This window comes from Oxyura jamaicensis, chromosome 1, assembly GCF_011077185.1.
Source record: "Oxyura jamaicensis isolate SHBP4307 breed ruddy duck chromosome 1, BPBGC_Ojam_1.0, whole genome shotgun sequence".
NCBI classification, from domain to species: domain Eukaryota; kingdom Metazoa; phylum Chordata; class Aves; order Anseriformes; family Anatidae; genus Oxyura; species Oxyura jamaicensis.
The window spans coordinates 64,217,459-64,245,376 of NC_048893.1; the positions used below are offsets into that span (position 1 = coordinate 64,217,459).

The window sequence follows — 27,918 nt, forward strand, 5'->3', positions numbered from 1 at the left end:
TTTTTTTTTTTTTTTTTTTTTTTTTTTTTCCAGCTAATAATTTGGTTCCACTATAAGGTTGTGGGAATTGAGAATTATGCCATCTGCAATCCAATAGTATTCCTTGTCAGAGAAATAGCAGATACATTTCTGCCTGATCTTATAATAACTCCACAGACTTTGGTGGCAGGTAGATTATCTCTAGAGTGTTTGTTAATAAAACCACACACAGCAGTGGCAGACAGATGACTCTTGGGGGGGTTGTGGTAACTCCACAGTGTACTGGAAACTCCACAGTACCTGCCAGCAGCCAGCTTGTTTTGAAACACTGACTTTTTCTTTCTCTCCACAAAGAGTTGTGTAACTCATCCTCCTGAGGTCCTTCAGCCTTTTGACACTACAAACACAAGAGAAAGTCTAGTGGCTTGCCTTTAATCACATCTCTGTGGCACTGATAAATTCTAAATCTCTCCTTCTCTTGTAGCCCAGTAAATTCTTGTTCTCCTTTGAAGCTCATGTCCTTGCAGATCCTGTCTCTGCTTGTAAGTGACCTACACGCATCAAATAAAAATCCCCAGAAGAGCAGTGCTGAGGGCTTGCAGTTGCCCTATTTGTGGCCTCTACACCCAGTCAAGATAAAAGTGGCCAACCATCTGAAACAATCCTTCAGTTCTTTCTAACTCCCTGCAGCAACAAAATCAAAGTGCTGTTGCCCACCAGCTATCCCTAATGAAACTGCTTTTAATTCCCCTCAAAATCTTATCCACTTTTGTATGATCTGGTCATCTTCACTTTGTGTCCAAGAATGTCACAGCTGCAGTGTGGCTATGGTAGGCAGCAGTCTTGGATGACTTCAAGATACAAAGAACTTGAGCGCAAAAAGACTGATATCCTAGAACAGTGAATGAGTTACACAGCACTGCAGCCTGCTCACGTGAACTCTACAGTGCAGATTCTGAGGCATCCTTCCTGCAATAAGTAGAAAAAAGCAAGAGGTAATCACCTATCACCCCTTTCCTCATTGAAGACAAGCTTCCAACAGATAGAGCATCTTCATGGGTAACTTTCCATTCTCCAATCCTCAACACCAATCAAGGAAACAGGAGACATCTATCACCAACAACCAACTGCTGCAAGTGATCTCTACAAGCTGATCATCCACACGCTGTGTTTTCCTCAGTGGAGAAATCCCATTAGCAGTTGTTGGTCACAAAAGGCAACATAAGCATCTGACCAACTTGTTTTCTTGAGACATATGAAGATGCTCTATCATATCATGGTGCTAAAGTATGAAACAGGTTTCCTCTCATCTCTTCAAATCTAAGACTACCAGGCAACATCAGAACATGGCCATTATAGCACTGTGTTGAATGAGACAAATGTGGCAAACAAAGCAATAGTAACTCTGTGCATTTGAGTTGCTTATAGGTTCCCTAGATCAAGCCAGGCCTAACGTTGGATTCTGCCTTACAGGGGTTTACAAAAAGAGATTCCTCCCCACAGATAGAATGAGTCTTTCTAGAAAGAAGGAATTTTTACTCCTAAAAGCTGGGGGGAAATTCAGCATGAACTTCCCAGCACATACTGAAGCTGTGCTCAATATCTTCAGTGTGTCCAGTGGTGTAAAAAATCAATACCATCAACAGTGCTGGTAACAAGAATGCCACCTGCCTGTCATCCCAATGATAGTCAGGCTCCTACAAGTACTGAAACATACTTACTGAGTAGTTAAGGAGCCTCTTTGGATTTATTAATTTCCAACCTAGAGCAGCTCCCCGTTGCTAGGTGCTAGTTCTTTGAAAAGACCTGTTGGAGCTCAAACCTCTCAAAGCATTCCTCCATTCCATCTCTAGAGTTCCACAGAGACAAGGGGGCATTTACGCCTCTTCTCAGGATTTTTCTACTGAAACTTTCTTGAAATTATTAACTCACATTGTTATCTTCCAAATCTTGATCTATCCAGAAGATATTCTAAGTCATGGCTATTTCAAGGGGCTTCAATACAACCATGATGGTACAGTCTTTAGTCCTTTTGCTCATGTTTTTGCTTCTGTCTTTATGGCTCTGAATGGCCAAGTTATCCCTTCTCAAATAATTTCAGAATTTCAAAATGGATTACAGAACAGCATTTTGTAGTACAGTATTGACTGTTATACATCACCCTAAAAACATTGCAATTGGTTCTCCTGGAGCACAGATGTTATCCTCTCCTATTTTTCAAAGCTTTTGTGTTGCAGTCATCATCTGGAAAGCCCCTGAACACAGCAGTCCTCTTACCTCTGTTAAGCAATATTTCCTTGACTTGGTGGCATGATCAGATATGACTCATATGTGAGTCAGTGTAGATGTTCAGGAGACTCTGATGCTCCCTGTACCCAATTGGAGGTGGAATGTTCTTTGGGAGTAGCCACCAGTAAGGCTCACTCCCACCTACCCAGGTGGAGCACTCTTTATTGGTTAACCAGAGAGCAAGACTGGCAGGAAGACAGAACAGTTACCTTATTCTGAGCTGTGTCCTCTGAGATTTTAAGTATCTGTCTCTTGAATAAGCATGTCTTCTTTCCTGGAAGCCTCCTTACCTGGGATCCTGAATTCATGATGGGTATAAGCTGTACCTTTCATTTTTGTGCCTGCAGGAGTTTTAACAATGTGAACAGGTGAGCAGCAGCTCAAGCAATGTGTCCATGTGTGCTCTGACACACACTGAGCATAGTTAAAATGAGGTACATGTGTGCAACAATAATCTGAGGAGCTTTCCAGACATGCTTCAGGGATCCCTCAGTCTTTATCCTACTCAATCTTTACGTCAGCTTCCAGGACCTGCTTCTCTGTTTCTTGACCACTTCTGCTCCTTCACATTTGTTACCTTTTTGAATATGGTAACATAAAAAAAAAAAAAAAAAAAAAAAAAAAAGAGCATCCTGCCTCAGATATTTCTCCTCTTACCCCTCTTAACCTGCAAGTCCCCTTCTATATCAGTCTTACTATGTCGCTGAATGTGTTTGTGACATATAATTATATAATTCTGGTCCCTTCCCTCTATAATAGAAATTGCTCAGAGCATCATCTCTTGGCTGATCTCACTATTATTGTTGTTGCTATTTCTTAATTCAGTTATGTGCATGCTGCTTGTGCCCCAAATGGCAATATCAAGGTAGAATAGATGAAGTTCCTTGGCAGATTGTACCACATGCAGAAGAAAAGGTGGTTGTAAGTAAAACAGTACAGCCAAGGTTGTATTCTGTTAAGTGGTGTTGCCTCCTTCAAATATAATAAACAGATGAGGATTTGCTTCTATACATTGTTCTGAGATTTGTAGAAATGAAATCCTGTCTACTTCAAGTGGGCAATGGACACCAACTTCAAATCCAAGTACCTATCACCATGTCTCTATCCCTGTGAACAAATGCAACCTACTAAGTTCTCAGGTGCCAGGTGACTGTCTTTGTCCTAACACTAGCATACCCTCATCATTTGCAGTGTTACAGATTCTCAGAAAATCTAGCAATAGCTCTCCGTATTATCATTAGGAATGGCCACACTTTAAAGTCCCAGTAAGAAGTTCTCAGATAACTGTGCTCAGGTCTGAACGGTGACTCTTTGGCACTCATGGAAAATGGAAGGACTTGGCTCCTCTCTCAGACTACTGTGCACATTGGAAAATGTATCCAGCAACCCACAGCTGGGGATTGATTCTCCCCATCCCATGTACTCACGCACAAAATACTGTATGAGCACAAGCATATTGAGAACCTCTGCCCATTTTGCTTGACTTTGTACAGCTATCACCTGCCAGCATTAGCAGAAACTTTCCTGTACTGCTTTTGAGCCTTTATTGTAGGTAGCAATATAATATGCTACATATCTGACCCCATCTTGAAATATAGGCCTGTTAATTAAGGGAATAAGAGTGGAGTAAGTCAACCTCTACTTCCCTTTCTTAGCGGTGCCAAAGATTAACAGTGGTTCCTAGTTTTTCAACATGTTGCAAACTGCTCCAAGTTGAGCATCTCAAATCAACAGTGTCATCTTAGCTCATTACACAGACATAGTGTTTTATACATTGTGGGTTTTTTTTGTTGTTGTTTTTTTTTTTTACTGTTACATTACTATTATCCTCCCTTTCTGATGAAATACTAAGAATATCAAAGTCACAATTAAGGTATAGTATTCCACAGTAACTTACAAGGCTTCTTCAAACAATCAGTCACAGATGCACTGACACTGTCAGCCAGGAAAGATCCTGAATGCTGAAAGGTGCTGAAAAATGTTTGACTTCCTTCAGTCAAGGAGCCTTGTACCTTGTACCAGGAAAGCAGAAACCAGCAGAATAAGGATCCTCCTTTGTTAGAAAAGATGATTGGCAAAACTCATAGAAAGAGGAAGGGAGATGGGGCAGAGAAACACACTGGTGGAAAGGAGAGGTTTGCCCAGCAACACAAAATCAAAATCTGTAAGAAACATCCCTATGGACACTGCTCCCTTACTTGGTATTCAAGCCAACATTTGCCTGAAAGTTTCTTCTGAAAAGAAAACATAAGAGCAAGCACATGAAAGAGGAGGATAAAAGCAATGAAAGCTGACACTACCAACCAATGAGTTAACCCAAACAAATATTGCATGGTTAGGAATAGCTTGGGTTTTGAATTGGTCTCATTTGCCTATATCACCAAATAGGCTGGCCAGCCAACAGACAGTTTTTATTTAAGTAATACAGTGCCAGCTTAGTTAGTACAGTGTCCTTGGAGAGCAGAAGCATGCTGCAGGAGTCCTTCATGGCACTAGAGGTGATTTTTGCCATTAGTAGAAGAAGTACATCAGTTTCAGCTTTGGTAGTGTAGTCACAAGAAGTAATGTCAGACCAGTTTGGCATATGACAGAGGTTTAAGCCTGAAGAAATACACTGCCATTGAACTGAAGGACTCCTGATAACATTGCCTTTATTTAATTTTCAGTTCTGCTTTTTAAACTTAAGGGTATTTGCTGCCTTGGGTGTTTTTAAGAATTGCTTTCAGTAGCGGAAGTGGCTCTAGATGTTAATCAGAGAGTGTCAGGCAGAGTGTTTGCAGCAACTAGACCCTTCCAGGGATGACTGGGGCTCAGTTCAGCTCCACTTGGCCTCAAAGGATGCATCCAATTGGTCCCTGGAGCTTTGGTGTGAGGTGGGTGAAGGTAGAGCATGCTAACCAGCTTTTTCAACACACTTTCCACAGCCGCTGGTGGGTATTGAAGGATTGCCAAGAGCTGATTACACTGTCCCAGCCCATTTTCTTAGTAACAACAATGTAATCACCCAGAACTATGTGTAGAGGAATAGGGCTATATAAATAGAAAGTGTTGCTTTAGCACCAGGATATTATGGGTTTACAGATCAGATTGGTGCACTAGAAGCTGGCTGCTCCCTATGCAGGCATTGCCTGCATCTGAGCTGAGGAGCTAAATCAACCCCTTGTACTGAACTTGGTAGTAGTGATACAAGAAACATTTTAACAGTATCAGTGCCTCCACTGCCTGGATTCCAGGATGTCTAGCACTCAGAAGATACCGGGTCAAATTCATGTGTGGTATTAGCGGATACAGCTCACATCACTGAATTCAGCGGGAGTTGTACCTACTAATGCCATGGCCAGCTTTGATCCTGGGCATCCCAGGGAATGAGCCCAGCCTCTTGTGCATTTCTTTCACACTCCCTTTTGCCCTCTTCTGCCATTTTGTTGCTCCTGTGTTAGCCAAGACCTAGTTTACTAGGGCTCTTGATTGGAGACTTATTACAGCTTATTTCTGTCTGCCTTTCTTTAAAGCCAGCTGAACATACCCAATGCTCTTCCTCTATGGTAAGACCAAAAATACAGACCACCCTCCCAGCTTCTGTGACACTCTTTCTAACACACTCCTTTATTCTCTTCCCCCAATCACGAGTTCTCTCTCCAAGCCCAGCCTAGTTATTTGTGCATGAAGCTGCCATGTTGTGTATTGGTGTGAGTCTGGTGTTCACATGAGCTGTGAATATGCTGCACATGTGTACTTCTTGTGCATCCTGAGCTTTCCTTTGGTCAAGTTAACTGTTGTTCTGCCTTCTAATGAATCACCAAGAGAGAACCAGACCTGGTAAGATTTCTTGTTAGCAACACACAACATCAGGACCAATGTGATGCTGAATGAGTTTGCAATGCGATTTCACATCCAAGCTTACAGACCAGAAAGGACTGGAACTCTGAAGCTCCTTTTCAATGAGATGTTGTCAGTGTAACATTTGAGTTCGCACTTTGCACAAATAAGAATAAGCAGTGCAATGGCACACACAAATTATGCTGCTTTGGTGTACAATGCTGTTCCTAAGCTACACCAACAGCACTGCAGTAACTCCATTCTCTGATTGCCACCTTGTAGAACTTCCCTGCTCTTGACAAAGATGTGCCTTCAGAAACTGGATGGAAGCCAGGAAAAAGTAAACTACCGGGACAGTAGTTAATGTGTAGCCACCTAGTTTTAAAGTGACTGTAATCTCCTGAGGCATCACTGAATATTTTTGGCTAAGTGTTTTGATGCCAGAAAGTTGCAGAGATGTGTGTCAGGGAGGAATTTGTTTCACTTTGTCCACTGTGTAGACTTTGTCTATCACAGGACATTCGGAGGGCGTAGCAAGTTTACTGCTTACATCTCCTGCCTCCTCTCAGCAAGGAAAGACAAAGCAATACTAAAACATCTGTCCAGACTCATGCCCCATCTGGCTGCCATCCAAAGGGTCAAGCTCATGAGGAGAAACAGCAGGTAGAATAAGAAAACACTTTTTTTTTGTCACAATGATAGCAGTAGTGATGCCCATGCAAATTTTAAATTTCAACCTCAGTTCTCTTTTAGGTAGTATTGGAATTTAACTCCTTAGGGAAAGTCAAAAGGTGGCCTTAAAACTTCTGTAGGCTAGGGAGAGACCTTACAGCCAGCCCTCCAGAACTGTCAGAGGGTATTAATTACCAAGGGTTTTGATTTCTTGGTAGCCACATTCCCTCCTTTACCTCAGAACCATTCCCTCCAGTTCACTGAAGCCCCCAGACTGTTGTCCAAGTCAGAAAATAAGAATGATGTGAGATTTCGGGAACACTCAGGCTTTTCTGTGACACAGCCTGTTCCCCTAATCTTTTTCGCCCCGCTACTGTGTGGGCAGCTAGCGTCAGCCTTTGCTGCAGACTGGAGGAAGCTACCCAAAATATCCACCGGTGATTCACAAGGATAGACAGACAAACTGCAGCTGTAGCGCAGTCCTGAAGTATTACAGGCACACACATCATCAGATAGGCCTGAGATGCAGCCGGGGCAGATGGAGCCAAACACAAACCTGCACGTCCCAGGTGGGAAATGGGAGCACGCTCACAGCACAGGTACACGTCCTCATCGGCACAGCTGGAGTTCTAATCCTAGAAATGTACATCTGGGCAGTTTCCATGCCTCAGATTTTATCAGAAATGCAGAGGCAGATGTGGCTTTTGCTGCCCCGTGGCAGGAAATCCCAAGGGTCTGTTCTCTCTTGGTTTACACAGTGGTGAGTAGTTAACAGCAGGGGGTGATCTGCACTGTTTCTCCCTCCGAAAGGTTGCTCTTTTGGTGTTTAGACTCCAAGTCTGGTCTTTGCAGCCTGGGTGGGGAGAGAAGGAGACCTCTGGGCACTCCATTGCTCCACAGGCAGGTCAAGTGGCAGGGTGACAGTGTTATCTCCCCATATGACAGAAGGTTACATTCCCACAGTGCTCTAGAGGAAACCCCCAGCTCCACAGGCTTTGCACAGCCTTTTAGGGGGTTAGTGAATTGGGAAGCATCACATTTTCCGTGCCTAGCTCCCCTCGAGCTAGACAGCGAGTCCTCTGCAGAGGCCCAGGTATGCGGGCTGGCAGGTCAGCGTTCGGGAGGAGACTGCCTTCACACGTGTGCAGTCTGAGGAACGTCAGGGCCGGCTGCAAGCCCGGGGGAAAATGCTTAGGGACTAAGCAGATGCTGTGAGAAGGAAAAAAAAAAAAAAAAAAAAAAAAAGCAGTGCACAGACTGTGGGAAGTACAAAGGGGTCATGAGAAAAGCGAAAGGTCCAGAAGCAGAGCAGCGGGAGCTGGTGACCACAGCTCAGCCCCCAGCGGCACAGCCACGGTGGCACAGGGACAGCAGGGCTGCCAGGCCAGGGGCAGCACATGGCCGGCCCCAGGGGGGTTTCGCACCCCGCAGCAGGCCTGGGACCTGCTACTGTTCCCCAGCAGAGCAAACAGCACGTGGCTGGTGCCCGCAGCAGGTTCACCAGAGGGGTGGATCAGGAGCTTGCTGGGGTAAAACATCCGAGGCAGGTCCTAAAAGAAAGCATCTCTCTCCTGCAGTAAAATATCAAGGAGAATTGCATCTTTCCCATGTTAGAGGGAATGTAGAGGAGGGAGCATAATCAACCCCTGATCCCTGGAAGTCCAGGCAAGCTGAAGGGAAAGGTCTTGGTAGCCCCCATAGGTAGCCTCACCACCCTGGGAGAGCAGGCAGGACAGAGCGGCCTCGGCCATCCCTGGTGTGCCGGGGCAGTGCAAGGCCAGGGAGCATTACCAGGACAAGGAACAGTGCAGTGAGCTCTCGGCATAGCGTCCTCTGTGGCCCAGGGCCCTTGTTCCTCCCGTGCTGTTGTAACTCCTGCCTCTGTGCCAATGGCTTCCAGAACGCAGAGGAAAACTCTCGCATCTCAATCACCTTCTTCCGACTCTTCCGCGTGATGCGTCTCGTGAAGCTCCTGAGCCGAGGGGAGGGCATCCGGACGCTGCTTTGGACCTTCATCAAGTCCTTCCAGGTATTCCTTCATTTGTTTCGGAGTAGGACGTAACCCTTTCATTTTGTCCCCTCGGTTGCCTGTCGGGGAGGGTTTTCACCCATGAGGCCACTGGCCAAGCTGAAAGGATGCTCGTCAGAGCTGCACCTGGTGCAAGTGAGCCTCAAGTAACTGGGCCTCAGGGTGGATGTGTCTCATCTTTAAAGCATGAGTAATTGCTTGAGACCTTCCTGAACCACCTTGATAGTTCTGTTCAGCTCAATTACCGTATGACTGTAACCATTCAATCTTTTTTTCTTTTTTTTTCATTTGAGCTCTATTTTATATCTGTTGATTTAAGTGAAATTCACAGCTATGGGGAAGGCAAAGGCCTCAAATAAATTTCCATTAAGCCTTGTTTTAAGGATTTCCAGTTAATATTAGAGGTGTGTAGCCCCTGTGTTTTCATCAATGAAGAATTTCACCTTTTTGGTCCTAAACCTTTGGCCTTGATAACAATGACAACTATTAAATTATTAAATTGATGCTGCTTTTGCCCTGGCAGCAGGTGCATTTCAGTGCTAGGTGAAGTACCAGAGTAGATAGCAGAAGGCAAAGGAGGCCAGACAAGATAAAAATCATCCCCTCTGGAGATGAAACTAACACCAAGAGATAGCTAATTTCTAGAAAAAAACTACTTCCAAACCAGCCACTAACCTGCAGAAAAATGCTAGGCAGAGATGAATGCATCCTGCATTTTACACTTGACCCAGACTCAGTGGGCCAGCACAACCTGGCCGAGAGCTGGGGCAGATCTGGAGGAAGCATCAGGGAAGGACAACACAGTAATACAAATACAAATGGTGGTCTAAACATGGCGAAAGATGTAGGGACTCACCACTGGACAAAAGCATGAAAGATTGACTTGCACAACACAGAAAAATTGAAACAGCTACAACATATCCCTCAGATTCAGGCTTTAAATAGTTGACTGCATTTTTATTGACTCAAATGAGAAAGCAACTGACCAATACTTTAAAACTGGAACCTCACCAGCTATGACACAAGCTGAGACCAGAGCCTGAAGTGCTGTGGATCACCCCAACTTCTGTCTCTGTCAGCAGGAGTAGCACATGTTTACACTAGGAATCAAATCTGAACCTTTTCTAGTGTGGTTCTCAGGTGTAGCTTTAGCATCAGGCTTGTGCAAATGACTCTCATTTTGCTCACTCTTTGACTGCCAAAGGATCTGATATCACACAGCAGTTTTCTGACACAGCTGCACCATGTGCCCATTTTTCCATTGCTTACACGGCTGCTAACTTTCAGGTTGTTATTTGAGCAGCTCCAGTGGGAACCATTTTGTCTGCATTCATAGGAACGAGATTCCCTTGGCAGAGCTCAGCATCCCCAATGCAGGGGACAGAGTCACACTTTCCAGTTCCTGCTTTCCCTCCCCGTGCCCCCTCTGCTCCTCCAGCCTCCTTAGCAATAGCTTGCTCTTATCCTGAGCTCATCTTGCCAGGGCTCTTGGCTGGAGAAGATGAGATGGATGGGAAAGGGAGTGCCTGGTACTTCCCTCCAGTGACCTCCAGACCTCTTTGATTGGAGAGTCACTTTTAGGCAGGGTTGAAAGGTGGTGGGAGAAAGTATCAAGGGAGGTATCTTCCACAGCAGGGGGAATTAAAAAATAATAATAAAAACCTCTGCGAGCAAGTGTCTTTTCCCTTTAAAGCCTTTAGCTGTTTATAACATGGTATTCTCTGCTTAGAGCTCCTCCTCTTGCAGATTCTGGGAGGTTGCTTTAGTAGCTAAGAATAGCCCCTGCACAGAGCTCTCAACTCAGCCACTCTCACCATGAAAATCTGGGATCCCTGCAGACTTTGTCTGGCACAAGATCTTCTCTGTGTCCCCACATGCTTCCAGGAAGTGTCATCGTTCACAGAGGGCAGCCTTATAAGCAACGGACTCATGCAGGAGCCCATTGTAACTACGATGCACTCTGCACACATAGCACCCTGCATGTAGCTTGGAGCACTGGTCAGAGGAGCGTGTGGTGGGAAAACGCTCAGCAGGGTTTCCGCCGGCAAAGAGCAGGCTGGCAAGCGGGAGGAGTAGGAAACAAGAGGGGTGCTGAGGGCAAGGCGAGGCCGTGGGAACCAAAAGGACAGAGTGGTAAAACCAGGGAAAGACAGATCTGGAGGAGGACAGAGACAGGAGCGTGGAATATGGGAGATGGGGAGCCATGGGGAATAAGGAGCAGGCATGAGTGGGAAGGTGCATCAATGAGCTGAGCAGAAAAATGTGGAAAGTAATGTGGAGGGCAGGAGGGAAGACACTCTTCCAAGGCACTTGTGAAAGACAGTACTGGTAAGGTTATGTACCTGATGTCCTGTCTGGACACTACCCTGGGAGCTCTACAGAGGTTCTCTGTGAATCAAGTCCCAACTAAATCATCACGAAATGTATGGAGCCCACTTCTGAGCTAGTGTATCTCCACTGGCATCGTGGGGTAACCATGCAGACTCATCTGACCCTATAAAACACAGAGAAATCTGCCTCTGGGCCTTGAGATGATTGTTACAGACACTGTTTAAAGGTTTAAATTATGGACATTTTGATATTCAGAGCTCTTTGAGATGATTTCTGCATGTCTTAGTCAAATCCCCATGGTGGTCAGTGAAAATTGTCAATTCAGACATAAACTGGAAATGTATAAATAACATCATGTTTTAAAATAATAATAATAATGTTGTAGGCTTTTTATACTCCATGACATGGGATGTTCAAAATCCAGCCCAGGGGCTGTACTGGCAGTCTCAGGATGAATACATCTGCCCATTGCCTCTGAAGTAAGGTCTGGAAATCTCTGGCCTGAGCACTGTATTTCAAAAGCAACAGAGTAGAAAATTCCTTCTCAAAGACCCAAGACAGCGAGGCCCTGAGCTGTGCCCTTAGTTCCTGCTAGTGGTGGAGGAAACCGACAGCACTCAACACTTTGCTGATTGCACTGGCCTCTCCCTCATGAGGCAGCTCTGCAAATCAGGGTTCTGCACTTCCTCTTCAGCAGCTGATCACGGACACTTAGTGAGTTGCAGACACCATCACAGACACCTAACACTGAGCAGAAGACAAAGCTGATGCTGATTTAGATACTTAGGATGGCACTAGCCATAGCAGAAGCCTTGATTTGGGATCTGGGCAGCTGTTGCATTTTCAGTTTCACCAGACTGGATCCAGGAAAAAACACAGTCGAAGGGCATTGCCATTTGGACAGAATAATACCGGTTACAATAGTTTTCTCCTTATGGTAAGCAGCTGTGGGCGCTGTTTCTGCCCTGGCTTTCCTCACTGCCAAGGGCAGGACCGGCTTGAAAGAGGCAGAGCCACAGCATCGCGAGTGGAATCCTGGCTGGGCTGGGTGGCAGCAGGGTGGTGGCGCGGAGGGCAAGCAAATATGGGCCTGTAGAGGCATCTAGTGGCCACCTGGATGAATTACAGACTCTACGTTTCGGGTCAGTCTGCCCAGTTTTCCCAAAGCCAGGAGCAAGAACCCGGCTCCGTAGTGCCAGGCTTGGTGTAGACACGGTGCTCTCTTTTCTTCATTTCTAGGCTCTCCCCTATGTGGCTCTTTTAATAGTGATGCTATTCTTCATCTACGCCGTGATCGGGATGCAGGTAAGTGATACTAAAGAGTTCAACTGTGTCTTTCTCCTCCCGTTAGAGTTTTTGGGGCTGATATGTAATGTCACTAGATCACTGTGTGGTTATAGAGGTTTACAAGAACATTTTCTCCAAGCAAGGTAAGAAGGCAGCTACTTGGTTGGAATACATTGTCTGCCTATGCGCTGCCAAAAGGATCCCAACATGCTTCAACAAAACCAAAAATATGGCAAAATACAATATGCAAACAATAACGGGAATGTGCCAGCCCTCCACACTCCCAGAGAAACACCCAGCAGCTCTGGCAAAGGTGAATTACTGCCTTGCTCATTGGCTTAGAAGAGTTGTTTCAGTGGGCTCATGGCCATGCTGCAACAAACAAACCCCATTTTTCTCTTGCATCACTTTCACACTGGCCTAACTCCGTTGGGTTGTAAAGAGCAGCTTTTGATTTATACCCGTGAAGGCAAATATGGGATCAGAACCAATGTACCGACCCTGTGTTTGTGCCAGTTCTTCAGGAAGCTGCATCAATACAATATCCTATTCAGTTTGCAAAATGAACTTGGAACCAGCCCGAGCATTCATCTGTGCAAGGAACTGATGTTGCATACAGACCATTGAAGACAGCACGCGATGCAGGCACAGTCTGTGACAGTCCTAGCCTCATTTGCTGTGCTTTTCAAACTAAGCTTCAGCTTACACTTCTGTGTTAATCAAAGATCTCAGACAAGTCAGCCATCTGGGACGAGAGACCAAACTATAGAAAGGCAAGGCATAATTACTTCCAGAGGCCTTTAAACATGACAGGCTTCTTAGTTTCACAATTCAGAAAGAATTTGTAACAAAATTCGTCTCACCTCTGTGACCTTATTTTAATTTGTTTCCTGTTATTATAATCACATCTTTTCACAGACTCCCTCCACCCTCCCCCAGTCTGAAAAATAAAACTAATCATTTCTTGAATTATCATAGGTTATCTCAATTGCCCCTAGTAATTACAGCTGTCATTTAATCTACTGGGATCATACTTTAAATTTGCTGGTTTTCCTCTAATACCTAACTTGTTCAAGTGGACAAGATCTTTACAGGATTACCTACGCTATACAGAAAATCACTTGAGATTATTATGCCTGTGTTACATAGCTACATAAAGCATTAAAAATGACTTCCCAGCACCTACATGTTACGGGGGTTTACGATGGGGGGTTACGGTGATAATGGCACTGCCAGGGCTAGATAGACTGTTCTGTAATTCTGTAATTCTATCAGCAAGTTCTGAGCTGGCTATTTAATCCTTAGTAAATGCTCAAACCTCTGTTTTAGCCATCTCATCAGCCTGAAGATCATACATATCTCCTTCACATTGATCTAGATCACTAGATCGCTTTCTGACCTCCTGTCTTCCAATAAGAAAACCAGCTTCTCTCTTTGCTCATAGCCCACAGACCTGTTACTTTCACTTTTTGTCAAAGTAGCATTTCAACATTTTGTGTGCTGCTCTCTTGAACCTGCAGACAGGTAGACTTCCTTCACACACAGGGACACGTAGGAAGGAAACTCCTTCCCCACTCCATTGAGCAGCTTCCATGAAGGCTGAGAGGTACCAGATCTGGTGAAAATGTAAGCATTACCCACATGAACGAGACCTTCCATTTTATCTCACATGCTCCCCTGACTAGGAGCTTAACAACATTTGTGCCTTGCTATCCAATGTGCCCAAGGGGAAAAATCGAAAGTGATGGTGACAGATGGCGCCACTAGCATAATGGCTTAGGAGGCACAGGCTGAAGAGGCCATGAGAGAGGAACCTCTACCTGCAGCTCTTTGCAGCTGACTAATGCAAAGCATCCGTGGAAGCTGTTGCTGGTGCGTCATGTGTGAGGGAAGCCTCAGGGAAGAAAGGAAAAATCAGACTTTCAGCATGGGAAGTTCCCTTGCCTACATTTGCCTGAAGTGAAAAATATGGGCTGCCTCAGCTTGAGCTGCCTCTGAGCATTTAAACCATCCCCCTGCTCCTCCTCAGTGCAGCTGGGGCTGTCACTGCTACCCACAGCGTGGGGGCGGTCGGGGATGGGGAAGGCCCACATGTCCACGAGGGACCCCTGCAGAAAGCCTGCCATGTTCAGTCCCTCCCTCCCTCCTGGCACAGCCTTCCTCGCCACAACGCTGTTTGTCTTGGGGTGTTAATTATCAGTGACACTTGCTTGCAAAGAATCTCGGTGTTCTCTCAGAGCTGCTTTGTTCCTGGTGCTCATTTTGGCTACAAGATAACAACACTCAAGTCCTTCAGATCTCTGTCACATTGCTGTCGATGGGCAATAAATAGTCCTGACTGAATGTGCTGGGCAGAGACCTTTCTGCCGCGCAAGGTTTGTTAATCTCTTAGCCCTGGTGCCCACAAGTACAAATGAGATGTAAGATTTTTTCAGAGGAGCCTGAAACTGCTGCACCGGGGGCTTCACATCTGAGGGCAGACCCTAAAAGGTCTGGCCAATGTTGCAGGCTTCATGCTGTGGATGGATGAATGAGCTGGTGCAGCAGTGGTTGTTTGGGTTTGGGAGGAAGCTGTAGGCCATTTCTGTGGCTTTAAGGAAAGGGCTGTCCGATCACCATTATAATATGGAGCAGCTCATGCGTGGTGCAGAGAGAGCCCCAAGCAGGCTGAAATAGCCTGCAGAGTTTTTGCTTGTGCAGTGACTAAAATTGTTACCATCACTTTGTACCTAAGACCAAGTTCCCCACAAGGGCTGTAATTCTCATGTTACCTTCTCTGCAAAAGCATCGCTTCTACAGCATACAAGCCACCAGTGTGCTTCACTTCCACCACTCCACAGGGAGAGCCGCTTCTTAAGTCCCATTATGAGGCTTTTAAACCAGATCTTCTCTGTCATACACCTCTCATGTTTACTTCTCATCTGTTATTCACTTCCACTGCTCCATTCCCTTTTTCTCTGGACAACTCTAGTTTACATTGTTTTGGGAAGATGCAAGGCATCACGCAGATTTAGAACCTCAAGGCTTTGCAGCTGTTGGTCTTCTGCTTATCATTTCCTCCTGGTGCAAACAGATAAACAAAGAGGGAAGGAGACTTTCCTTCTGTGTCCATAGCTTCTTTCAGCTGGACCCCCTCCCTTTGTGAGTGCCTGTTAACATAAGAACCCATATCACATATTCACAGTATATGAAATAAGGAAATAGGCTTCTTGTTAAATATGAGTGCTTTTCTAGTGATAAAGCACAAGCAAGGGAAGCAATGGTAAAATATGAAAGACAGTTTAAGAAAAGAGCAATTTCTGTTAAATGTCAGGTCTCCAAAGTCAGGGTGAGGCCAAGAGCTACAGGTAACAAGAGGTTTGGGACTTTGCAAGGCTAACCTGAAAAGACCTCTGCTTTCTGCCAGGTGTTTGGTAAAATTGCACTGAATGATACCACGGAAATCAACCGCAACAACAACTTCCAGACCTTCCCCCAAGCAGTGCTGCTGCTTTTCAGGTGGGTGTCTGACAGCTCTGCATTGTGTCAGCCCGGGAGCATGATTCCTCTGCTCATGGGCACAGCTTATCTCCTTCTACCGTGTCATGCTCGCAAGGTGAGTGGAAACATGTTTTCCCTTAGTGGGAGAGCCTAGGAGCCACATCAGGTGGAACAAATAGTCCATTAAGCCTCGTGCCCTGCCACCTGATGCTGGCCATCCCTCAGTGCCCCAGGGAGGGAGGCAAGTCCTCCCACTCAAAAGAGAGGTGGCCAGTTGTTCAGTGCTTTCAAGCGCTGGTACTCACCACAGACTCCTCCTTTCTTTCAAATCGAGGCAGTATGACTTCCAGCTAATTTTAGCAGGGAAGGGGGCATGGACTCCCACGCATGCTTTGGCCTAGCTCAGTTTGTACATCATCATGCTCCAGCTGTGGCCAGGTATGCCAGGGCCAGGGAGGGGTGCTGAAGGTGGGGAGAGGATGGCAGGGAGTTGGCAAACATGCAACAGTCGATGCTCCTTCTTTCCATGGAGTTTTTTCTTGTAATCCATAGCCATGTCACACACATCTCAGTGACTCTGACTGGCCAGACCATGACAGCCCCATACCCAGACTAGGCACAGTCAGTCAGGAATAACACACCAGTAATGGCAAGAGAGCTAACGAAGAGGAGCAAGACATGCCAGTGAATGTCAGAACCCGACCATCAGCCTGACGGGCTTGTAATCAACCTCAGTGGAGCAGGAGCAGGTTGCTAATGTGCCAGTCCCTTCCCAACCTACTTCAAAGGTCACTGCTGTCTTCCCTCACCCTCTGCGTTGCCCAGGTGTGCCACTGGAGAGGCCTGGCAGGAAATCATGCTGGCATGTCTCCCAGACAAGAAGTGCGACCCCGAGTCAGAGCCAGCCAACTCCACTGAAGCCGACCACTCCTGTGGCAGCAGCTTTGCCGTCTTCTACTTCATCAGCTTCTACATGCTCTGTGCCTTCCTGGTGAGTCCACCCCAGCACCCAAAACCTGCCCCTGTCACACTGCCCCCTTGCCTCAGTGCTGCACAGCAGAAGGGTGACTTCAAAGATGGGAAATCTCCCCGTGGGGTCTTCCCCAGTAGCCCCCTCTGTGTGACAACAGCTCCTCGGTCTCTGCAGCTCCTGCCTCTCCCTGCAGCTCTGGGGGATGCTCTGCTCCCAATCCCAGTCCTCTGAGCACAGCAAAGGAGTGCTCTTCCCTCCTCCCGCTGAATGAGAAAACCAAATTAGCGTGTTGTGGGTTGTGCTGAGGCTAGCAACGCCTCAGCCACACTTCCCACCTTCCCTCCTACCTTCCTTCTGGCTGCTGAGCAGGTTTTTCCTCCCCTGCCAGCAGCAATGACTGTGAGAATACACATATCCCACTTGCATCTGCTCCGTGCTGGCAATGCGGCATTGCTCAGAGCGACAGCACATGCTCTGCAGCTGGCATCAGTGCCCAGAACTCTCCCAGTGAACAGCAGCAAAATTTTAAAAGTTTTGGTCTTGGGCCAGAAGAAAGGACTTTTATCCCAGCCCCACTACCCATAGAGGATAAATCCCAGGTTCTCCCACTGCTATACCATCCTGGTGGGCAAAGACAGGTAAATAGAAAGCCATCACAGTATGCCTACAGCAAACCTGGGCCTCATCCATCTAGCTGCAAGGAGAAAAATATGACCAGCTGAGGATATCCTGCCTCTGGGATCTTCCCATTTAAACTGTGGGGCTGAGATGGGGGAACAGAGAAACCACCCCCCATGACTTCCTAGTTTTATGAGTCCAGATCCAGACTTTGAACTGAGAATGCGGTATTCTGTTACCTGCCTCATCCACCAAGTCATCTTTATCCTTGTTTGCAGATCATCAATCTTTTTGTAGCTGTCATAATGGATAACTTTGATTACCTGACACGGGACTGGTCCATTTTAGGACCACACCACCTGGATGAGTTTAAAAGGATCTGGGCAGAGTATGACCCTGAAGCCAAGTAAGTAACCCAGCCTGGACGGCAGAGCCTCTCAGGAGAACAGGCCTGTTATTTTCTGTTCTCTAGACTCAGTGCAGTAAGTGCCATGTTCCTCCTGTAGGAATACTTTTTTTTTTTTTTTTTTTTCTGCAAATATTTTGAAATAGATGCCTCCATAAAGTATTACTGGTGAATCCAGAGGCCAGCAATGCAAGGATACACACCAAAATCTCAGCATCTAGGCTGCGCTGTTACCTGGCTGGACATTGCTTCACTTTCAGCCAAGGGGAGATACAGACTGCTTAGGGAGGGGACAGTAGAAAATTTAGAGAAGGGGGCTAGCAGGTTGTTTTATTGTTGCATGTCGTTGGGATATTGAATCCAATCTGTGACTCTTTGGCTTTCTACTCACAGAAGAGCTGCTGTGCTGAGATCTCCATTTTGTCGTGTCATATAGACCCATCACAACCTGCAGCTTCACATGACTGCTTTACATGCTCTGCAAGGTTATTCACATCAGCAGACTTACAGGGATTTAAAGTTACACAAGAACAACTCACACAAGAGCTTAACTGACATCCAGTATTATATGCTCTGCTTGACACATGCTTTAGCTTAAAGTACGTTTAGATCCCTCTGGCATTACGGTCTAGTTGACGATTGCAATTGCAAAGCTCCCTTCATAATGCAAAAGCTGTGGAAAGAGACCTTAGCATGAATGAAAAGCAGTTAGTTCTAGTTAGTCTCTTTAGTTAGTCTCTTTAGTCCTGAATCTGGAAACAGTGTCAAGGTTAATCTGGGCTCACGCTCTGCAGAATATGAGGCCATGTCACTTTTTCAGAATAATACTTAAATTTAAACCTTTCTTCCCATCCAGGGTGACTGTCCAGAGAGACTTTTAATATAGATAGGGGGCAAGCACAGCATTCTAATAAATACACAGTTAAATAACAAAACAGATGCTACTCTTTGTGTTGGTTTGAAGGCAAGACTGCAGTGGCTGAAGCCATATAATAGATAACCCCTCACTCCAGATAACATTCTGTTCTTTCCCATCTATAAATGTGCTCTTTTTTCCTCTTCCCCATCAATGTCCCATGACTGAACCCCCTCCTCCCTCCATGAGAGAATTCTTCTTTTGAGATAACATTTACAAAATTTAAAAGAAATCCAACTGCTGCTGTCTCAGCTGAGAAACTGCAGCACTTTATATTGCACTGGCTCCAGTGACAGCCCAAGCCATAAACAAGTACCAAAAGACAGTGGCTCAGGGCTATGTTTATGGGAGGGAAAGTGCCAAGAAAAAAAAAAAGAAAAAAAAAAAAAAAAAAAAGAAGAAGAAAAAAAAAGACCCTTTGGACCTCTGTAACCGCCGTAGCCCTGTGGCCAACAGGCAAACAAGCAGCCATAGATTATGAGCATGTCAGTGGTGGGGGGCAACCCCAAAGTGTCCATTCATGCACAGAGGAACTGCAGCATTCAGAACACCGATGTCAATTCTCGCGTGTATTGACTCGTGTATCAAAGACAGCTGTGATTTCTGTACTGAGCTAGTGAGGTATGTGAGTGTAGGGCTAATCCTGAGGAATGCACTAAGTATAAGAGGTTGGAAATACCCTCCTGTGTTCAGGTTACAGGGAGTAGCAGGCCTGGAAAGATCTAAGTGAGACTTCTAGCACTGCATTCTGCAGAGGGATCAGCTGTGGTAGGGATGCAGCCCTCACTGTGCTTTTTCTTCCTTAGGGGACGGATCAAGCACTTGGATGTGGTGACACTGCTCCGGCGCATTCAGCCCCCCCTGGGCTTTGGGAAGCTCTGCCCCCACCGAGTGGCTTGCAAAGTAAGGCACGCCGTGGCTCAGGGAAGGCTGGGAGTCACAAGCAGTTGTGGTTGTGGAATCAAACACACATACCAAGACAAAGCAGGGTGGACAGAAATAACAGGGCAAGCAAAAATATCTTTAAGATTTTCTTTTGACTAAATAGTGCACACACAATAAATATATAAATAGACTAGTGTGAGTACAATATTAAAGTACAGGAAGAACAAGTACACATTTTCTGTCTCACTCATTTCTTCGGTTGTGAGACTCCAGCTATGAAAAAGACTCTCTCTAGTGAATAATGACATGCTTATAACCTTTACGCTTCCTTGCTTTGAAGTTCTTTGTTCACCTCCTCACAAGTCCCAGAGTTTGTATGTGACTCATGTAGTTGTTTTATCAATCTCAGAGCAAAACACAAAGGCCAGGGCATATGGGGCATATACACAGAAATATGTGACTTCTGTGGTCTACTGCCGATCCCTTTCAGTCTGCTGTCTAGGAATTGTCTGTCTGTTGTCTGAGCCTGGTTCAAGCCCCAGTCTATGAAAGCAATGATAGTGATGGGGGATGACATCCTTTCCCCACTTTAGTACAGAAGCAGGCCCATTGGGTGAAAGTGGCATTAGACAGAGCTCAGACAAAATCAGCCCCTTAAAGCATAAAAGCTCAAACCAAGTCCCTGGTGTCTGTCACCTCCTGAGACAGAAGTAAGGATGTAAGATCTGGTAATGGCTACATCTTGCCTCAGGTATATGTCCTTGGTCTCAATGAAGTTCACCCTGCAGCTGCAACAGTACTGAGCACCCACTCCCTGTCCTTGGCTTTACAGAATTACTGCAAGGTGGACACAGCCCTATATTAAAAGGGTGAGGGGGAATAGCTGGATAAAGCAGACCAGCTTTCAGGTCCAGCCAATCCTCTTTGTTCAAGGCTGCCCCCTTTTTCAGTGAAAGATTCTGACTCTCTATATATTTGCAGCAGTCACATATTTAGTGCAGATGAGCCTGCAAGTGCCTTGTGAGTTATGAAAAATCAGTTTGCTCAAGTGCCTACTGGCAACTAGGAAAACAAAGGCCAGAAAGTGATAGCCACAATGAAGGAAAGAGCATCTACCAGTGGGAGAGAAACCCCAGGGCAATCTCTCACCATAGCTGGGACAAATGATGGATATGAGAAGTACTCTTAAAGTTGTGTAACCAAGCCCACAGGTCACAAATGCTGAGGTGAAAGGGGTGGCAGGTCTGGAGAACACCGTGAGTGTGTAAGGAAGAACAAAACTGAGTCCTTGATGAAGTGTGATTGTCGTCTTTCTCCTCCTTACTCCACAGCGCCTTGTCTCCATGAATATGCCACTGAACAGTGATGGGACTGTGATGTTCAATGCCACTCTCTTTGCGTTGGTCAGAACAGCACTGAGGATCAAGACAGAAGGTAACAAGTTTGCTGAGTGCACGGGTAGCTGAGTGATGTTCACACCAAAGTGTGTTGAGCTGGAATGCAACAATAAGGACATTTTGTGTGAAATGATACTAGTTATTAATATGCAGCACATGGTACAAAAATCAATGTAAAGATGTTTGGAGGAATTATGTGTTCTAGGAAGAGAACAGTGTTTCTAGCTGAGTATTATCTAGAAAGCTGATGTTTCTCATGGTATCATCTCAGATTATTGATTATGTTCTTTATGATGATTTGCAAGTTAAACGTTTTAGACCAACGTCCTTTGAAATGGCAATCAGGGTAAGTAAGAGGGGCAAAGAAGCTTCCCCCTGTGCAAATTGGTTCCAGAGCTGGGTTGATTTTTCGCCACTGTCACCACCGATCTTCCAGTCCATGGACGGCAAAAGAGCTTGGACTAGAAGGCCTCACCTCACTAAAATTCTTTTTTAGAGCCAAAGAGGCTCTCCTGAGAAAGAAAGCCAACTGCAACCCCTGTAGAACATCTTGTGTCCTATGAAACAGAGACCCAAAAAAGACAAGATTTTCTTGTTTGTCTTAGCCTCAAACTCGCAATCATTGCCAGTGAACTGCTGGGAAACCATCAACCTTCCTGGGAAGCCTCAAACTGCTTGCTTTCTTTCCTCTGCAGGATCTTGTAAGTGGTTAGGACAGGAGTTTGGAATTCACCCTCCAATAATTCTGCCTTTGATGCTTTCCAGCTGTTTCATTCTCAGCAAGTTATTTAATGTCACTGTCTTCACTGCGTCATAATAAGAGAGCTACTGGCATGCAGAGCTCTGTGCAGCATATTTAGGAGCCTTAGTGCTTGGGGAGCAAGAAGGAAAGTTGGAGAAACAGCACCTTTGGAAGGAGAAGATAATGGTGTAGTACACCCAGAGAGAAGAGAGCTTCAAGTATAAGGGGTTTGAATGTACATAAATCAAGAAATCAAAAGTGACTAGTTTGAGAGGAAATGTACATAGAAAGAAAGAATATAAACTGGATCTGTTTCAATCATTCACTCTCAAAGGGGTGATGTGGCTTAATTAATAAATACCTCATTAGCTTAGAGCCCCATGAAGGAACACATAATGTCTAAGTTCAAATAGTTGTGTATAAGGCTTGTTATAGCCTATGCTGTTCTTGAGAGACTAAGCACAAATGTCCAATGAGCAAGAGGGTGGAAGCTCAGCATGTGCCTGGCATGCCTGTGCAGACTCTCTCCAAGGAATTCTCTTAGTACCATGTGAAGAAGTTGAGGTATGCTGATCTGAAGGGATTGTGATAGGTAACTCTCAGGTCTTCAAACTTCTAGCTGCATCTTTGCCAACAATTATTTCTGTTCCCCAAGCCTTATTTTCCCATTAACTGACCTCTGTTCTCATCATATTTAACCTTCTCTGGATCTCAATTAGAATGTGTAAGTACTGGATGAGATTTACACTTTTCAGGACAAAGTAGCGTTGTAGTTGCCTAGTTTCTGGCTTCTGGAGGCAAACAGTAACACAGTCACCTTCCTACACTGAGATGACTGTGCACATTTATTCACACTCTTTGTGAAGGGACTTCAGCAATGGTCTGAGTGTCTGCCTGACCAAAACTTTCCACTACTGCAAAAGCCCTGGTATTTTCCTCCTGAGATTGCCATGCTAGACGTGCAAAATTGCTCCTCTACAGGTTCTGGCTTAATTCATGTCTCTGATGATTTTCACCCTGCAGGTAACCTGGAGCAAGCCAATGAAGAGCTTAGAGCAATAATTAAGAAAATCTGGAAGCGCACCAGCATGAAGCTGCTGGACCAGGTGGTGCCCCCCGCAGGTGGTGAGTGCAGGATCCTGTCCCAGTCTGTGAATGTCTGTCTTTTCCCCACCTGACATGTCCTACTGCACCTCGTGAACATCAGGTGGAGTACAGGGGACAGGCTTTCTTCTACAAGCTGTTATTACCTCTTTACCTGGCTGGATGTTTCATCAGGCTGAGATCTGGTTTTGCCTGTACGAACATGTATATCGTGTTCTTACTGCTGAAAAATCAGGGGGAGAAGAAAAGGTGTTTAAACAGAAGTGAGCAATCCTAGATCACACCCCACTTCAGCTGTAGGATTTGTTTCCTTGGACACTACCTAGTGCCTTGCTGGGCATATATGGCATATAATTCCTTTTTTTACTCACATAACTGCTTTCTACTTGTCTAAGTAGAAGTTTTGTAGGATACTGTCCAGCAACTAGTTACACCAATTCAGACTGGCCTGAGGGTTGTCCCTTGTCCACTTGCTGTAGATTTCTACGCAGTTTCCCTGGTAGGCTGTAATTACTAGGCCTGCAGGCTCCTTCTTTGCTAGGCTCCTTAGAAGCCCAGATGCATGGGCATCTAGTGGGACCTTCACTGACCTTCCAGGTGGCTCCAGGGACTGTTGCACAAAACAGCACTTGGCAACTAGTTAACAGCCGCAGCCAGATCTTGAAACCTTGCTTAGCCTTCTCTGAAGTCAGAGGACAGTATCTTAAAAAATTTACAGCGGGTTTGGAGAAGCGAGGAGAGTTACCTGGATAAAAGCTGAGTGCACATTTTGGCTCATCAACAATTTGTATTGAATGAGAATATAGCAAGGACTGAGCAATAACTGCACTTCTGGGGAGAGGTGATCACTTTGGTCCTCTCAAATCCATGCTAGACACAACCAGACAGAATTTCAATGCAGAGAAGGGCCAGATCAGGTCTGGGATGGATGGTCAGTCAGGTGCTGTTAGTGAGATCAGATTTGGAGTATGCATTCCCCGAGGCTGTCACAAGAGAATGCAGCAAGCATTGACCCAGACCGGGAGGCTACTGCTATAGCAAGATCACATGAGTAAACCAGCACCAGAGGCTGCAAAGCTTAGAGGCTCTTTGCCAAAACCAAAGTGCATCCAGAGGTGCATAGCTATAGGTGTTCTCTGCCAGCAGAGCCAGTCTATCCAAATGCCAAGTGTACCTCACCTCCTGACTACTTACAGCTAGCTCTGGCCGTGGAGCAATCCCTTCCTTCATTCATCCCTGCATACTGAAGCAGAGAAGTACTGTGGTGCCTAGTGTTTCTGCTTTGAGTTGCAAGTCTCACATTAGCAAACACAGTGCTTAAAACCCTTTGCTTATTTGTTTTGTTGTGTGTTTGTTTGTTTGTTTTTAATCCCCCTTTCCAGATGACGAGGTGACTGTTGGGAAGTTCTACGCTACTTTCCTGATTCAAGAATATTTCAGGAAGTTCAAGAAACGCAAAGAACAGGGCCTGGTGGGCAAGCCCTCCCAGCGCAACGCCCTCTCCTTACAGGTGACAGATGGGCACAGGACGGGCAGGGGTGGTACGGTTGAGGCATTTGACCCCGCTTCCCGCTCAGACATTCTGGGGGCTGCCATGGGCTATCCTCACTAGAAAGTAGCTTTTAACCCCTTTAATTACCACACCGATCCTTTTGGGTAGGTGTATATCTACCACGGGCCTCATCCCTTAGCTCTGGAGGCGGAAGGCACACGTGAGGTATAGTCACTTTATCAATCCACTGGTGTTTGAAATTTGGCTTTCTTTTGGAGGGCTGGTATGAAGTGTCCAGCAGACACTTTTTTCATTACCACATTCATTTGACCCTTTCTGAGGGAGTCACTATAACAGGACCAGGGAGAGCATGTTACCAGGAGGCAAAATCAGTTACAAAGCAAAAAGCATACCTGGATGCCAAGGCCATCCAGTGCCTGGGATCTGTTCATCACTTTGCCACAGGTTCACTGGGTGGACTGCCAGGCTGTGTGAAACAATAAGAAATCCCCCCTGACTGTACAGGCTGTGCCATTTCTGTCCTTCAACTGTAGAGTAAGGAAGAAGGGTGACTCTGGATTTCCAGCAAGCCAAGAAGTGTCGTGACACAGGCATAGATAAAGGGTGAGGACTCCACATTCCCACAGCATACCTCCCTGGAGTGGATTCCAGTCAGTGAGGGGTTTGAGGACTGTCTAGATCCAGATGCCAGAAGTTTAGCTATGAAATATGTATTTAAGATGCTGATTAAAAGAAAAAATATATATTTTTTGGAGGTGCTGAGTACATTGTTCAGCGGGAACTGTGGTTGCTCTAGGGCTTCTGGTAGTGGATCTGAGAACCCAAAGTCGAAAGCATGCAGACTTGCACAGTCAGGCCCGTGGATTTATGGCTATGACCTGCTTTGAAGAAGCCGAGGGACTGCAATGATCCTTCCTGGGTTGGATTACTAAGAGTTTCTCCCTCTCTAAACTGGAGATGAAAGAGCAGAATTTGTTAGTATTTTACTAGGAGCTGGGGATACTATATTAAGTAGAAAGGCCTCACTGTTCTTAGGAGAATAACATCGCTTTTGTTTCTCACATAACCACTCGGAGATATGAAGCTCTATAGTTTGCTGTTTTGCAGGCTGGTTTGCGCACACTTCACGACATCGGGCCAGAGATCCGACGGGCGATCTCAGGAGACCTGACAGCTGAAGAAGAGCTAGATAAGGCCATGAAAGAAGCTGTTTCTGCTGCCTCTGAAGATGATATTTTCCGGGTAGGTGTGGAACAAATTTACAAGCTGAGGGTAAATCAGTAGCTTAGCTCAAAGAGTGCTATGTTTTCTTGCATGTACTCTGTATTTCAGCTGGCCACTCCTTTTTTTGTAGACCCTACTGGAAAACAGACTGGTGGAGTCAGGATGCCAGATCCTGAGAAATTACTTTTATCCCATTTTCTTCTCAATGGATGTTTGCCCTGTATTAAACCTAAATAAAATCATAATGACAATGGCCAAAGGGTCAGAAGAACTGCACAGTTAAGCCATCTTCCAGTCCACAGAGCAGCAGCCAGGCACAATTCAATTTTTTATTCAGTCCTCCTTTCAGTGGCACAAGTAGTGTTCTTTCAAAAATATCCCAGAGCCCAACAGAGACCCTGTGGTCCTGGAGGAAATTTCCAGGGCAATTGCCTAAGTCTTCTCTTTCTTATTTCATTCCTGTTCCTTCTAATTGTATCCTCTGGTAATATTTCATCTCCTTTGGCATTTCTCTCCTTCAAATCATTTACAGAAAGATGCTGTCTGTCCTTCTCATAACTCATCATCCAAACAGTAGATAACTGGCTCATTAAATCTTTCTTCATTTGTTCCTCCAGGTGATTAATAGTTTCTGGTGCTCTTCTCAAATTCCCTCTTATGTCAAGATAATGTTTTGCAACTGCACTGTGAAGACCAGAGAGCAGTAACCTAGTTCTTGACACCTTACCCAGTCATACACTCCCAGGGCTGGTGGTATTTGGACACCTTTGTCTCACCTATCCACTTGTTCATTTCTTTAAGGCCAGTCCTCTGAAATATCTTAGAAAGATGAAGCTTTCACAGCCTGCCTGTACCTAGTCTCTCTGACAGACTCTGCATTTTCTGGCAGAGAGAGCACCAGTCCATAGTGCACACTTTTGGTTCTCACATTTCCTTTCCCTCAACAGTCTCTACAGGGAACACCCCACATACCTTCATACTGACAAAGGGGAAAAAAATGTTTCTGTTTCTCTGACAGAGAGCCGGAGGCCTGTTCGGAAACCATGTCAGCTACTACCAAAGTGATGGCAGGAGTGCATTCCCCCAGACATTCACCACCCAGCGACCTCTGCACATCAATAAGTCTGGCAACAACCAGGGAGACACCGAGTCTCCATCTCACGAGAAGCTGGTGGACTCCACCTTCACTCCCAGCAGCTACTCATCTTCAGGCTCCAATGCCAACATCAACAATGCCAACAACACTGCCCTGTGCCGCTTCCCCAGCCCGCCCAGCTACCCCAGCACTGTCAGCACAGTGGAAGGCCACGGGGCCCCATTGTCACCCACCATCCGTGTGCAGGAAGCTCCTTGGAAACTACCTTCCAAAAGGTAAGCTTCACAGCAGAGCATGGGCTGAGGGACCAGGGAGGGACCAGTTTTGGTGCATGCAAACACCAAAGCGCTGCTGCCTAGCTAAAGTCACCCACCAGATATTGCCCTGCCTGCAGCCTGGACCGAGCCTTTTGGTTCTCCGCTTGTGCCAAAGCCCACAGTGTGGCAGATATGCATCCACCAACCACTGCAAAGAAGTGCACAGCACCCTCACAGACCAGCATTCTTAATTTATTTGGGCTTTGTCATGAAGAAACCTTTATAAGGGCCAAAGGAAGCCTTATAGCCTCTCTTAACCACAGGTTTTATCAACTGGCAATTGAAAGGAAAAGCATTTTGTCTCTAAGAGCCCAACTGAGAGTTCTGTGGAAGTCAGCATTTTTCATTTAGTGCGTCACATCCATAAGAAGGTCACATAAGGCTTGCTGGGAGAAGGGGGGCAAGGCTTTCGCACATGCAATACCACGTAAAGCAAAGAAAATCCCCTTCTCTTGACATCCTTCAGGCTGTCTACACATAGATGACTAATACAAGAGGAATATCACTTTTATCAGCACAATATTTTTTAACCCTTTCAGTAAAAGCAGGATTGAACTGGAAATTTGTTTCCAATGCAGACAGTGAGCAATGTGAAAAGGTGGACAAATGCTGCTCCAGGGTAGGACAGAATATGGCAATCAGATGGAGGAAATTCAGTGGGTGCAGTACACATTAGTCAAGTACACAAACCAATAGCTGTTTATTTCCTGCCATCCTTAGGGAGGCTGCAGGAATCGTTGATAACACACTGTGTTATCATCTGTCCCCCACATGCTGATTCATGCTGTTGTGACACTGTTAACATGGTGTTCTTTTCTCTCCTTGCTTCCTTGGGCACCTT

General features: G+C 45.7%; 1 protein-coding gene across 37 annotated transcripts in view; it reads left to right on the forward strand.

Annotated features, from left to right (window-relative positions):
• CACNA1C (calcium voltage-gated channel subunit alpha1 C) overlaps positions 1-27,918 on the forward strand; it is a 436,365-nt gene that overhangs the window by 396,443 nt on the left and 12,004 nt on the right. For 17 of the 37 annotated variants that reach the window (XM_035346227.1, XM_035345985.1, XM_035346220.1 and 14 more), the window contains 12 exons: positions 5,781-5,813; positions 8,660-8,788; positions 12,359-12,424; positions 15,813-15,904; positions 16,712-16,877; positions 17,756-17,883; positions 19,606-19,702; positions 21,016-21,118; positions 22,847-22,948; positions 24,310-24,437; positions 25,533-25,682; positions 26,683-27,035. In XM_035346227.1, the coding sequence (XP_035202118.1) occupies positions 5,781-5,813; positions 8,660-8,788; positions 12,359-12,424; positions 15,813-15,904; positions 16,712-16,877; positions 17,756-17,883; positions 19,606-19,702; positions 21,016-21,118; positions 22,847-22,948; positions 24,310-24,437; positions 25,533-25,682; positions 26,683-27,035 (1,547 nt within the window). The remainder of the gene's footprint in view (positions 1-5,780; positions 5,814-8,659; positions 8,789-12,358; positions 12,425-15,812; positions 15,905-16,711; positions 16,878-17,755; positions 17,884-19,605; positions 19,703-21,015; positions 21,119-22,846; positions 22,949-24,309; positions 24,438-25,532; positions 25,683-26,682; positions 27,036-27,918) is intronic. The other 20 variants (XM_035346240.1, XM_035346016.1, XM_035346001.1 and 17 more) reach the window with 3 other exon arrangements.